Source organism: Mercenaria mercenaria, unplaced genomic scaffold, assembly GCF_021730395.1.
Source record: "Mercenaria mercenaria strain notata unplaced genomic scaffold, MADL_Memer_1 contig_3312, whole genome shotgun sequence".
Classification (NCBI taxonomy): Eukaryota; Metazoa; Mollusca; class Bivalvia; order Venerida; family Veneridae; genus Mercenaria; species Mercenaria mercenaria.
Window position 1 is genome coordinate 1 of NW_026461438.1, and position 12,299 is coordinate 12,299.

The following is a 12,299-nucleotide window of genomic DNA, read 5'->3' on the forward strand; positions in this document are numbered from 1 at the left end:
AGCTGTCTGCAACCTTAAAACAGATACGAGACAATAACATTTTATTGTTTATTCAGGCACGACATAATGTTTCTGTTATTCAACATTATTTTTCTCTTCATTTATCTTTTCTTGTTACATTTATCTGCATTCATGTACTAAGACAATTGAAAAGTCATTCGGTGTTGCTTTTCGACACAATGCAGTTATATTTTCACACTAAACAAATTAGCCGTTTATACCCAAACTCTTAACTTATCAACTATTTCACTCCACCACATTGAATCAATTTCACAACAGTTTGCAATGCTGTAACTTCCAAGAATTCAAAAATAACATTATATACTGTATAAATTTATCGTTCCTTCTTACGTATTCCATGGAAAAAAAAAACAGTCTATAGAATAGTTTTTGTTTAGAAAATCAAAACTTAAATTTCTACATATATTACTTAGATTCTTTAAGGTCCTCTTCGGTCCTCTTTCGGCTCTTCTCGGATTTTTCAAGTTCATTCATTAGGTTCTTCAACTCCGTCTTCAGGTTATCTATTTCACTTGTTTGATTTGATATTTGTTCTCTGTTTGACCTAAAGACATCACAGCATCAAAACTGCACTTAGGTTACTCTAAATAGACGTTTAAGCTTCATATTTCTGTGACTTGGATGTCTGATCAATGCAAATCAGAATTCAAGTAGATATTCAAGTAGAAAAATAATATCATCACTGTTACTGTCATTCTCTTAGCAATGGATTATTAGGAGAATTTAGTTAAATCCTAAGGTATCTAAATGTGTTACTTCATATATTTACATGCTGTATATATTTTAATGTTTTTCAAAGTTTTGCGTTTGCGAGAATACTGATGGGCCTTAACTTAATCAATAAGAAAAGAAACTCACATTTGTAATTGCTCCTTCTCGCTTTTGAGTTCAACATTTTTCATACAAAATAAAATCAACCATTGTGGTTCCACTGATTCGTTTGTGTAACGTTTCCACCTGGCTTTTAATAACACTAAATAATATATTGTTATTTTACAGATTTACTAAAAATCTAACTTAATTACCTTTTAGATTCTTCGAGTTCATTCTTCAGCATGTTGATTTCATCTGTTTTCTTTTTAAGTTGATCAGCTGTCTGCAACCTTAAAACAGATACGAGACAATAACATTTTATTGTTTATTCAGGCACGACATACTGTTTCTGTTATTCAACATTATTTTTCTCTTCATTTATCTTTTCTTGTTACATTTATCTGCATTCATGTACTAAGACAATTGAAAAATCATTCGGTGTTGCTTTTCGACACAATGCAGTTATATTTTCACCCTAAACAAATTAGCCGTTTATACCCAAACTCTTAACTTTTCAACTATTTCACTCCACCACACTGAATCAATTTCACAACAGTTTGCAATGCTGTAACTTCCAAGAATTCAAAAATAACATTATATACTGTATAAATTTATCGTTCCTTCTTACGTATTACATGGGAAAGAACAGTCTATAGAATAGTTTTTGTTTAGAAAATCAAAACTTAAATTTCTACATATATTACTTAGATTCTTTAAGGTCCTCTTCGGTCCTCTTTCGGCTCTTCTCGGATTTTTCAAGTTCATTCATTAGGTTCTTCAACTCCGTCTTCAGGTTATCTATTTCACTTGTTTGATTTGATATTTGTTCTCTGTTTGACCTAAAGACATCACAGCATCAAAACTGCACTTAGGTTACTCTAAATAGACGTTTAAGCTTCATATTTCTGTGACTTGGATGTCTGATCAATGCAAATCAGAATTCAAGTAGATATTCAAGTAGAAAAATAATATCATCACTGTTTCTGTCATTCTCTTAGCAATGGATTATTAGGAGAATTTAGTTAAATCCTAAGGCATCTAAATGTGTTACTTCATATATTTACATGCTGAAGATATTTTAATGTTTTTCAAAGTATTGCGTTTGCGAGAATACTGATGGGTCTTAACTTAATCAGTAAGAAAAGAAACTCACATTTGTAATTGCTCCTTCTCGCTTTTGAGTTCAACATTTTTCATACAAAATAAAATCAACCATTGTGGTTCCACTGATTCGTCTGTGTGTCGTTTCCACCTGGCTTTTAATAACACTAAATAATATATTGTTATTTTACAGATTTACTAAACATCTAACTTAATTACCTTTTAGATTCTTCGAGTTCATTATTCAGCTTGTTGATTTCATCTGTTTTCTTTTTAAGTTGATCAGCTGTCTGCAACCTTAAAATAGATACGAGACAATAACATTTTATTGTTTATTAAGGCACGACATACTGTTTCTGTAAAAATGCCAGATCTATTATTCAACATTATCTTACCCTTCATTTATCTTTTCTTGTAAAAGTTATCTGCATTCATGTGCTGAGACAATTGAAAAGTCATTCGGTGTTGCTTTTCGACACAATGCAGGTATATATTTTTAACACTGAACAAAAAAGTCTTCTATACCCAAACTCTTAACTTATCTATTTAGAAAATTATAAGTTAAATTTGTACATATATTACTTAGATATTTTAAAGTCCTCTTCGGTCCTCTTTAGGCTCTTCTCGGATTTTTCATGTATATCCTGCAGGTTCTTCAACTCCGTCTTCAGCTTATCTATTTCAGTTGTTTGTTTTGATACTTGTTCTCTGTTTGACCTAAAGACATCAAATCATCGAAACTGCACTTAGGTTACTCTAAATAGATGTTTAAGCTTCTTCTTTTTGTGACTTGGAGTCTGATCAATACAAATCAGAATTCATGTAAATATTCAAGTAGAAAAATAATATTATCACTGTTTCTGTCATTCTCTTAGAAACAGATTAATAAGAGAATTTAGCTAAATCCTAAGGCAACCCGCCCGCTTAGCTCAGTAGGTAGAGCGTCGGTCTACGGATCGCGGGGTCGTGAGTTCGATCCTCGGGCGGGGCGTATGTTCTCCGTGACTATTTGATAAACGACATTGTGTTTGCAATCATTAGTCCTCCACCTCTGATAATTCATGTGGGGAAGTTGGCATTACTTGCGGAGAACAGATTTGTACTGGTACAGAATCCAGGAACACTGGTTAGGTTAACTGCCCGCCGTTACATGACTGAAATACTGTTGAAAAACGGCGTTAAACCCAACACAAACAAACAAACAAAAATCCTAAGGCATCTAAATGTGTTACTTCATATATTTACATGCTGTTGATTTTTTAATGTTTTTAAAAGTATTGCTTTTGAGAGAATACTGATGGGTCTTATAAATAAAAAAAGAAACTCCCATTTGTAATTGCTCCTTCTCGCTTTTGAGTTCAACATTTTTCATGCAAAATAAAAAAAACATTTATGGTTCCACTGATCCGTTTGTGTAACGTTTCCGCCTGGCTTTCAATAAAACTAAATAAGCTATTGTTATTTTACAGATTTACTAACAATTTAAATTAATTACCTTTTAGATTCTTCGAGTTCATTCTTCAGCTTCTTGATTTCATCTTTTTTCTTTTTAAGTTGATCAGTTGTCTGCAACCTTAAAATAGATACGAGACAACAACATTTTATTGTTTATTCAGGCACGACATACTGTTTCTGTAAAAATGCCAGATCTATTATCCAACATTATGTTTCTCTTCATTTATCTTTTCTTGTAACATTTATCTGCATTCATGTTCTAAGACAATTGAAAAGTCATCCGGTGTTGCGTTTCGACAAAATGCGGGTATATATTCTTAACCCTGAACAAATAAGTCTTTTATACCCAAACTCTTAACTTATCCACTATTTCGCTCCACAACACTGAATCAATTTCACAACAGTTTGCAATGCTGCAACTCCAATGAATTCGATAAAAACATTATATACTGTATAAATAATTTATGGTTTCTTTTTACGTATGCTATGAAATAACAAGGAGCTGCGTTCAATAAACGTTGATGCCCCTGGTGGCATCCTTGTCGATACAAAGCAACCTAAGTCCAAAACGAGGTCAAGGTCAAACTGAGGTCAGGTGTTTGAAGATGAGGAATGGTCACAGGTTACATCTGTATTAGTATCAATTCATTCTTGTAAGTGGTATTAATGCTAGACGAAACGGTCCCATTTGGTTAACCAAGAGATGGCCAATATAAAGCAACCTAAGTCCAAAATGAGGTCAAGGTCAAGGTGAAACTGAGGTCAGGTGATGTCTGAAGATGAGGAATAGTCACAGGTTACATCTGTATTAATATCAATTCATTCTTGTAAGCGGTATTGATGCTAAACGAAACGGTCCCATTTGGTTAACCAAGAGATTGCCAATATAAAGCAACCTAAGTCCAAAATGAGATCAAGGTCAAGGTCAAACTGAGGTCAGGTGATGTCTGAAGATGAGGAATGGTCACAGGTTACATCTGCATTAGTATCAAGTCATTCTAGTAAGGGCTATTGATGCTAGACGAAACGGTCCCATTTGGTTAACCTCGTATGGACGGACGAACGAACGGACGTTCTAACGAAAAGGTTTTTATGTGACTCCCCCATTGTTCTCTCTTCTGTTCTAACAGTCACATAAAAAGAAAAATAGTCACATAAACAGAACGGAATGAATGACATCAAAGAGAAAGTACTGTTACGCAGTCACTTAACCATCATTTCGCGGGCACGGACGGACGGACGGATGGACAGGACGATCACTATATGCCTCCCGCATCAGTAGATGCCGGGGGCATAAAAACACTTAGTCTATAGAATAGTTTTTGTTTAGAAAATCATAACTTAAATTTCTACATATATTACTTAGATTCTTTAAGGTCCTCTTCGGTCCTCTTTCGGCTCTTCTCGGATTTTTCAAGTTCATTCATTAGGTTGTTCAACTTTATCTTCAGTCTATCTATTTCACTTGTTTGATTTGATATTAGTTCTCTGTTTGACCTGAAGACATCACATCATCAAAACTGCTCTTAGGTTACTCTAAATAGACGTTTAAGCTTCATATTTTTGTGACTTGGATGTCTGATCAATACAAATCAGAATTAAAGTAAATATTCAAGTAGAAAAATAATATATTCACTGTTTCTGTCATTCTCTTAGAAATGGATTAATAAGAGAATTTAGTTAAATCCTAAGGCATCTAAATGTGTTGTTTCATACATTTACATGCTCATGATTTTTTAATGTTTTTGAAAGTATTGCTTTTGCGAGAATACTGATGCGTCTTAACTTAATCAAAAAAAAAAGAAACTCACATTTGTAATTGCTCCTTCTCGCTTTTGAGTTCAACAGTTTTCATACAAAATAAAATCAGCCATTGTGGTTCCACTGATTCGTTTGTGTAACGTTTCCACCTGGCGTTTAATAACACTAAATAATCTATTGTTATTTTACAGATTTACTAAACATCTAACTTAATTACCTTTTAGATTCTTCGAGTTCAATCTTCAGCTTATTGATTTCATCTTTTTTCATTTGAAGTAGTGCTCCTCCATGCATCCTTAAAATAGATACGAGACAACAACATTTTATTGTGTATTCAGGCACGACATACTGTTTCTGTAAAATTGCCAGATCTATTATCCAACATTATGTTTCTCTTCATTTATCTTTTCTTGTAATATTTATTTGCATTCATGTTCTAAGACAATTGAAAAGTCATTCGGTGTTGCTTTTCGACACAATGCAGGTATATATTTTTAACCCTGAACAAATAAGTCTTTTATACCCAAACTCTTAACTTATCCACTATTTCGCTCCACAACACTGAATCAATTTCACAACAGTTTGCAATGCTGTAACTCCAATGAATTCGACAAAAACATTATATACTGTATAAATAATTTATGGTTTCTTTTTACGTATTCTATGAAATAAAACACTTAGTCTATAGAATAGTTTTTGTTTAGAAAATCATAACATAAATTTCTACATATATTACCTAGATTCTTTTTCGGTCCTCTTTCGGCTCTTCTCGGATTTTTCAAGTTCATTCATTAGTTTCTTCAACTCCGTCTTCAGGTTATCTATTTCACTTGTTTGATTTGATATTGGTTCTCTGTTTGACCTAAAGACAATCACATCATCAAAACTGCTCTTAGGTTACTCTAAGTAGACGTTTACGCTTCATATTTTTGTGACTTGGATGTCTGATGAATACAAATCAGAATTCAAGTAAATATTCCAGTAAAAAAATAATATCATCACTGTTTCTGTCATTGTCTTAGCAATGGATTATTAGGAGAATTTATTTAAATCCTAAGGTATCTAAATATGTTACTTCATATATTTACATGCTGTAGATTTTTTAATGTTTTTCAAAGTACTGCTTTTGCGAGAATACTGATGCGTCTTAACTTAATCAATAAAAAAGGAAACTCACATTTGTAATTGCTCCTTCTCGCTTTTGAGTTCAACAGGTTTCATACAAAATAAAACCAACCATTGTGGTTCCACTGATTCGTTTGTGTAACTTTTCCGCCTGGCGTTTAATAACACTAAATAATCTATTGTTATTTTACAGATTTACTAACAATCTAACTTAATTACCTTTTAGATTCTTCGTGTTCATTCTTCAGCTTGTTGATTTCATCTGTTTTCTTTTGAAGTTGATCTCCTGCATGCAACCTTAAAGTGGTTACAAGACAACAACATTTTATTGTGTATTCAGGCACGACATACAGTTTTTGTAAAATTGCCAGATCTATCATCCAACGTTATGTTTCTCTTCGTTTATCTTTTTTTGTAACATTTATCTGCAGTCATGTTCTAAGACAATTGAAAAGTCATTCAGTGTTGCTTTTCGACACAATGCAGGTATATATTTTTAACCCTGAACAAATAAGTCTTTTATACCCAAACTCTTAACTTATCAACTATTTCGCTCCACAACACTGAATCAATTTCACAACAGTTTGCAATGCTGTAACTCCAATGAATTCGACAAAAACATTATATACTGTATAAATAATTTATGGTTTCTTTTTACATATTCTATGAAATAACAAGGAGCTGCGTTCAATAAACGCTTGATGCCCCCGGTGGCTTATTTCTAAGCTATTCATATAAATTGTTTCACCAATAGCACCAAGTTAGAGTAATTATACAGACCGATTATGTTTATTTGCTGTTGTTTTGTTGTTGTTGTTTTTTGTTGTTGTTTGTTTGTTTGTTTGTTTGCTTTTTTTCTAGTTGTTGTTGTTTTTTTTAATGTCTTGGTATTGTTTCTTTTGATGTTGTTTTTTATGTTGAATAAGTTATTCATCATTCTAACTATCACACTGAGAATACACACTTTAAATGTATGCTTATAACTTGCGTGGATTTCTGTTTATTTGAAATGATATGAAAACAGGAAATATAATTGGTTTTACCCGACATATCCTCCTGCATATGACTCATACTGTTGAAGTTTTTGTTCTAAACTGTAAAATAAAGACATGGTTTAGTTTTTACTTCCCGAAAACTTGTATCCAAGTAACGAGATATATTTAAAGCCGATCAAATATGTTATTTTATCATGCCATTACTATAACAACTACCTGATAAAGCCTGTCTGAGAAAAGCAGGCTTTCTCAGGTCAGTGACTTGTGAACACTTTGCACTGTTCAAACCTGTGATTAAATCCAAGGACATCAGCTGATCAGATTGTGTCCATTTTGCATTTAAAAATTATTACGCCCTCATACGACACTGAAGTAGGTCTTTAAAATCCCAAAATATAAACAAGAGGGCCATGATGGCCCTATATCGCTCACCTGAGTTTAATTGCTTTCTTGAAAAAAATTCTTTGCTAAAGCTAAACAAATAACCCCATGGGGTGGGGTCAATTTGACCCCGGAGGTCATGATTTGAACAAATTTTGTAGAAGTCTACTAGGCAATGCTACATCTCAAATATCTAAGATCTAAGCCTTCTGGTTTATTTTTAGAAAATTTTTGAAGATTTTCCTAGGTAAAATCAAGTGACCCCTGGGATGGGGTCAATTTTAACCCCGGGGGTCATGATTTGAACAAATTTTGTAGAGGTCCACTAGGCAATGCTACATATGAAATATCTAAGCTCTAGGCCTTCTGGTTTATTTTGAAGATTTTTCTATGTACAATCAAGTAATCCGATGGGGCGGGGTCAATTTGACCCCGGTGGTCATGATTTGAACAAATTTTGTAGAAGTCTACTAGGCAATGCTACATATCAAATATCTAAGATCTAGGCCTTCTGGTTTATTTTTAGAAATATTTTGAATATTTTCCTATGTTAAATCATGTGACCCCTGGGGTGGGATCAATTTTGACCCCGGGGGTCATGATTTGAACAAATTTTGTAGAGGTCCACTAGGCAATGCTACATGTCAAATATCTAAGCTCTAGGCCTTCTGGTTTATTTTTAGAAATTTTTTGAAGATTTACCTATGTAAAATCAAGTGACCCCTGGGGCGAGGTCAATTTTGACCCTGGGGTCATGATTTAAACAACTTTAGTAGAGGTCCACTAGGCAATGCTACATGTCAAATATCTAAGCTCTATAGCTTCTGGTTTTTGAGAAAAAGATTTTTTAAGATTTTCCTATGTAAAATCAAGTGACCCCTGGGGCGGGGTCAATTTTGATCCTGGGGTCATGATTTGAACAAACTTGGTAGAGGTCCACTAGGCAATGCTTCACACCAAATACCTAAGCTCTAGGCTTCTGGTTTTTGAGAAGAAGATTTTTAAAGTTTTTCCTTTTGGTTGCCATGGCAACCAGAATTCTGTATGGAATTCAATTCTTTGAATAATTTTTTAAAGAAGACCATCCAAGGAACAACCCTATGAAGTTTCATCAAAATTGGCCTGTTGGTTTAGGAGGAGATATTGTTTAAAGGAAAGTGTGGACGTACGGACGACGGACGGACGGACGCCGGACGGTGAGCGATCACAATACCTCACCCTGAGCACTTTGTGCTCAGGTGAGCTAAAAAGCGGGGGAAAAAAACAAATGCTAACCTTTTGTTTTGTAACCGACATCTCTGTTCTGCTGTTCTGCTGAACACGAAAGAATAATTTCAATTTGTTGCCAAGTGAAATTTTATCCGAAGTTCAGTTGCTAGACGGATACCCATTCTCACCAAGCAAACGTTTGAAGTGAATTAAATACACACTCCATAACGCCGCTTGGCAGAAAAAATAGGCAGTACCGTTTCATCTAACGTTGATTTTATTCCATAACAGTCCATTCCAGATGCAATGTTTCATGATGTATGTGCAGTGAGCTAAAATCCTGAACAACGCTTTGCATGAGTCATTTTCCGTTTTCTATGAGCGTTTCCGTTATAAAAACTTTCTTGTGGTAATTGCAAATATGGTAGGCATACACTATGCATTAGTGACATGGTCTCACGTACCTATTAAGAGCGCGTTTATAAAAATAATCGCGTAAATATGTCTTTTAGCAGTTATTCTAAAAAACGAGATGGCGTCATTTTGAAGAAAAAATAAAATAAAAAAAGAAGTCCGGCAAAACAGCAAAATACTTTTTGCTCTTTATTTCTCATAATGGTATGATAAAGTTGTTAATAAATCTATGGCATGATAAATAGAATAACAGGTTACTGTCTTTTGAGAAAGGGATTTCTCAGACTCGGCTAGATCTGGTTCGGAAGAAGCTCGGTCTGAGAAACCCTTTTTCAAAAGACAGTAACCTGTTATTCTCTATGTCTTTTTATATCTTGCTTTTCATATAATCATAAAAACAAGCAGAATTTCTTGATTAATACTGCTGAATTTTATTTCCTAAACGTTTGTAAAATAAAGACATTCTACTTTTTGTGTTCTGAAAAGTCTTGTGCACGTGATGGTAGACATACAAGTATTCAGTGAAAGAGAGAAAACGTCTTTTTATTCTTTATAGCCATATAAAAATCCGCGCATTTCTTATTATACATTCAATTCATAATAACAATTTGTACGAAGCAGTACTCCAAAACGGCGTTGCATATCAAGTGAAAAGGCATTGAAAGATCAGGAAATGGCAGTACTGGTTATATGACTTATAATGTATATAGGATATCCGTAAAAGATAAACTAAGAAATTCAAAATTAAACTTACTCGTGGAGAGATTCATAGAACATAGAAGCCATATGACTCTCTTGAATTGACTTCTGAAATTCTTTCTTAATTTCTACCCTGAAAAATTAATACCAAACTGTCTCAAAATTATTGAAATAGTATATACTATAAGAAAAAGCTAGTTACATTCATTTTATAAGAACACGGCAAAAAAAAACTCACAAAGTCGTCATAGCTGCACAATAAATAAACTGGAAGGAATACACTTTGCAAAACTCTGCAATCTTATATCCTGGAAAATCTTCGTAACTTAACTTAGAATTTCGCCTATAGAGGGAACAGAATTACAGGTGAGAAAACAATATACATCAATACTGCATGCCTACATTACATTATAAAAAATTGTTCCAGCTATATAGTATTAAACGTTATATATGATCACCTGGTAAAATCCTGGTAAAGCTAATGCTAAACAGCACGACAAACACTAATAACCTGTCACTTTTGAATTATATGAGAGTCACAGTGTAATGTAACAGGTTTGAAAGGTTCGGAATATTGTATATTCTATAAATCATTGTTTAATATGCTACGTAGAAAGATGATAAACTGTAATACTTGAATCTAAATTGAAAAGTTGAATTATCAAACCTGTCACAAAAGATGTAGCCCAAGGGTTAAACAAGTATACTTAGTTGTTTCTACCATTTATTTCCAGGATCAAAGTTAAATATGTTTAAGGAAAAGGCACGATGAATTGCATAATTTTACATAGCGGCTAGACTGCTTAATTAAATATATATGCTGAAATATAATTATCTGGAGTTAGATTTAGCGTTAGAGAGAAAGATGGGTTAGAAATGCTAGATTGATAAGGTCACCTTCACTTGATATTATCTAGCTAAAAATGTCATGTTTAGCTAGATAATATAATATTTAGCTAGACAATATTAAAGACTGTTGCTATGTTAAATAAAACTGGTTAAAAGGCTATGTTTGTTGTATTAAATGACCACGCTACGTTACAACGCGCGTTTCTGGAGCCGCAGACCAGGATGAACCTTTGGAATGTTGTCAGGGCACAACGATGAAGTACGCAATACCACTAGATGATCACGCCGAGAAACAAGCTTAGAAAACTGTCTATTCTATTTGCTTGTTAAATAATTTATTTTAAAATGGCAGACAACGCTTCTATTCAGCAAATATTTCAAGATTTGGCTATTCAATTAAAAAATGTTTCCACCGCAATAGGAACTCAGAGCGTACAACATATGATTTCAAAATTTTATGGTAATTCTGAAGATTATAAGTCATGGGTAAAATCAATAGAAAAATATTCTATTTTAAATGATTTAAATGATGATAGAAAGAAATTAATTTGCTATCAGACTGCAACAGGGCCAGTGTCAGATTTTATACATAGATTTATGAACGAAAATCAAGATTGTACTTGGGCTGCTTTGAAAAATGCTTTATTTACTAGATTTTCTACAGTACATGACTCACAGCATGCTTTATTTCTTTTGCAAAGTATAAAACAAAAACCTGATGAAAATGTAAATGTCTATGCTGAAAGATTATTAACTTTGGCAGAAGATGCCTATGAAAATCAAGATCAAGGTCAAAATCATATTGCAAATTTAGCAATTATTCAGAAACAGTTAATAGGTCATTTTATTGACGGGTTAACAGAAAATTTTCTTAAAATGAAAGTTATGCGTGATTCGCCGGAAACTTTACAGGCTGCAGTTACGTCAGCTATGAATGAACAAAATTTAAGAGATCGGTTTAATTTACGATTCGGAAATGTTACTTGCCGACAAAATATTTCAGAAACTTGTCAAAAAGCTAAAGAGTTAGATCATATGCAGCCACAAATTCGTTGTCAATATTGCCGAAGGCTAGGTCATAATGTCAAGCAATGTAGGACACGTCAGAAATATGTTCATGCAGTATTATTACGAAAGAAAGCCACTAGACATATGCAGAAATTAAGCCAAAGTAAATTTCAAAACAATTATGGTTAGAAAAAATATATGGATTGCTGGAATTGTGGGAAATTAGGACATTTTATGAGAGAATGTAAGAGTGTATTGAGACCTAAAAAGAACATATTTAGGCCTTTAAACTAAGATCTTCCTGTCATAAAGAAGTCGATGGTAGGAAAAATGATTTATCAACGTATTTTATAGCGCTAGCAGGGAATCCAAACTCTTGTACAATTAGAACAGGGAAACAGAAGATTAGTAGACTCTGGAGCAGAAGTCTCATTAATTAATAGGAGGATATATGAATCATTAAATAGG

At 33.3% G+C, this 12,299-nt stretch overlaps 1 protein-coding gene across 1 annotated transcript in view; it reads right to left on the bottom strand.

The window, feature by feature from the left end:
• Positions 1-430: 430 nt before the first annotated feature.
• The window catches only part of LOC128552941 (putative leucine-rich repeat-containing protein DDB_G0290503), a gene marked incomplete at its 3' end in the record, with an annotated part of 31,593 nt that continues 19,724 nt past the window's right edge, over positions 431-12,299 (bottom strand). Inside the window, exons 3-14 of the mRNA XM_053534023.1 lie at positions 10,030-10,107; positions 7,320-7,370; positions 6,496-6,573; positions 5,888-6,013; positions 5,369-5,446; positions 4,753-4,887; positions 3,431-3,508; positions 2,518-2,652; positions 2,155-2,232; positions 1,539-1,673; positions 1,047-1,124; positions 431-565 (exon numbers count right to left, since the gene is read on the bottom strand). Coding sequence (XP_053389998.1) covers positions 431-565; positions 1,047-1,124; positions 1,539-1,673; positions 2,155-2,232; positions 2,518-2,652; positions 3,431-3,508; positions 4,753-4,887; positions 5,369-5,446; positions 5,888-6,013; positions 6,496-6,573; positions 7,320-7,370; positions 10,030-10,107 — 1,185 coding nt within the window. The remainder of the gene's footprint in view (positions 566-1,046; positions 1,125-1,538; positions 1,674-2,154; positions 2,233-2,517; positions 2,653-3,430; positions 3,509-4,752; positions 4,888-5,368; positions 5,447-5,887; positions 6,014-6,495; positions 6,574-7,319; positions 7,371-10,029; positions 10,108-12,299) is intronic.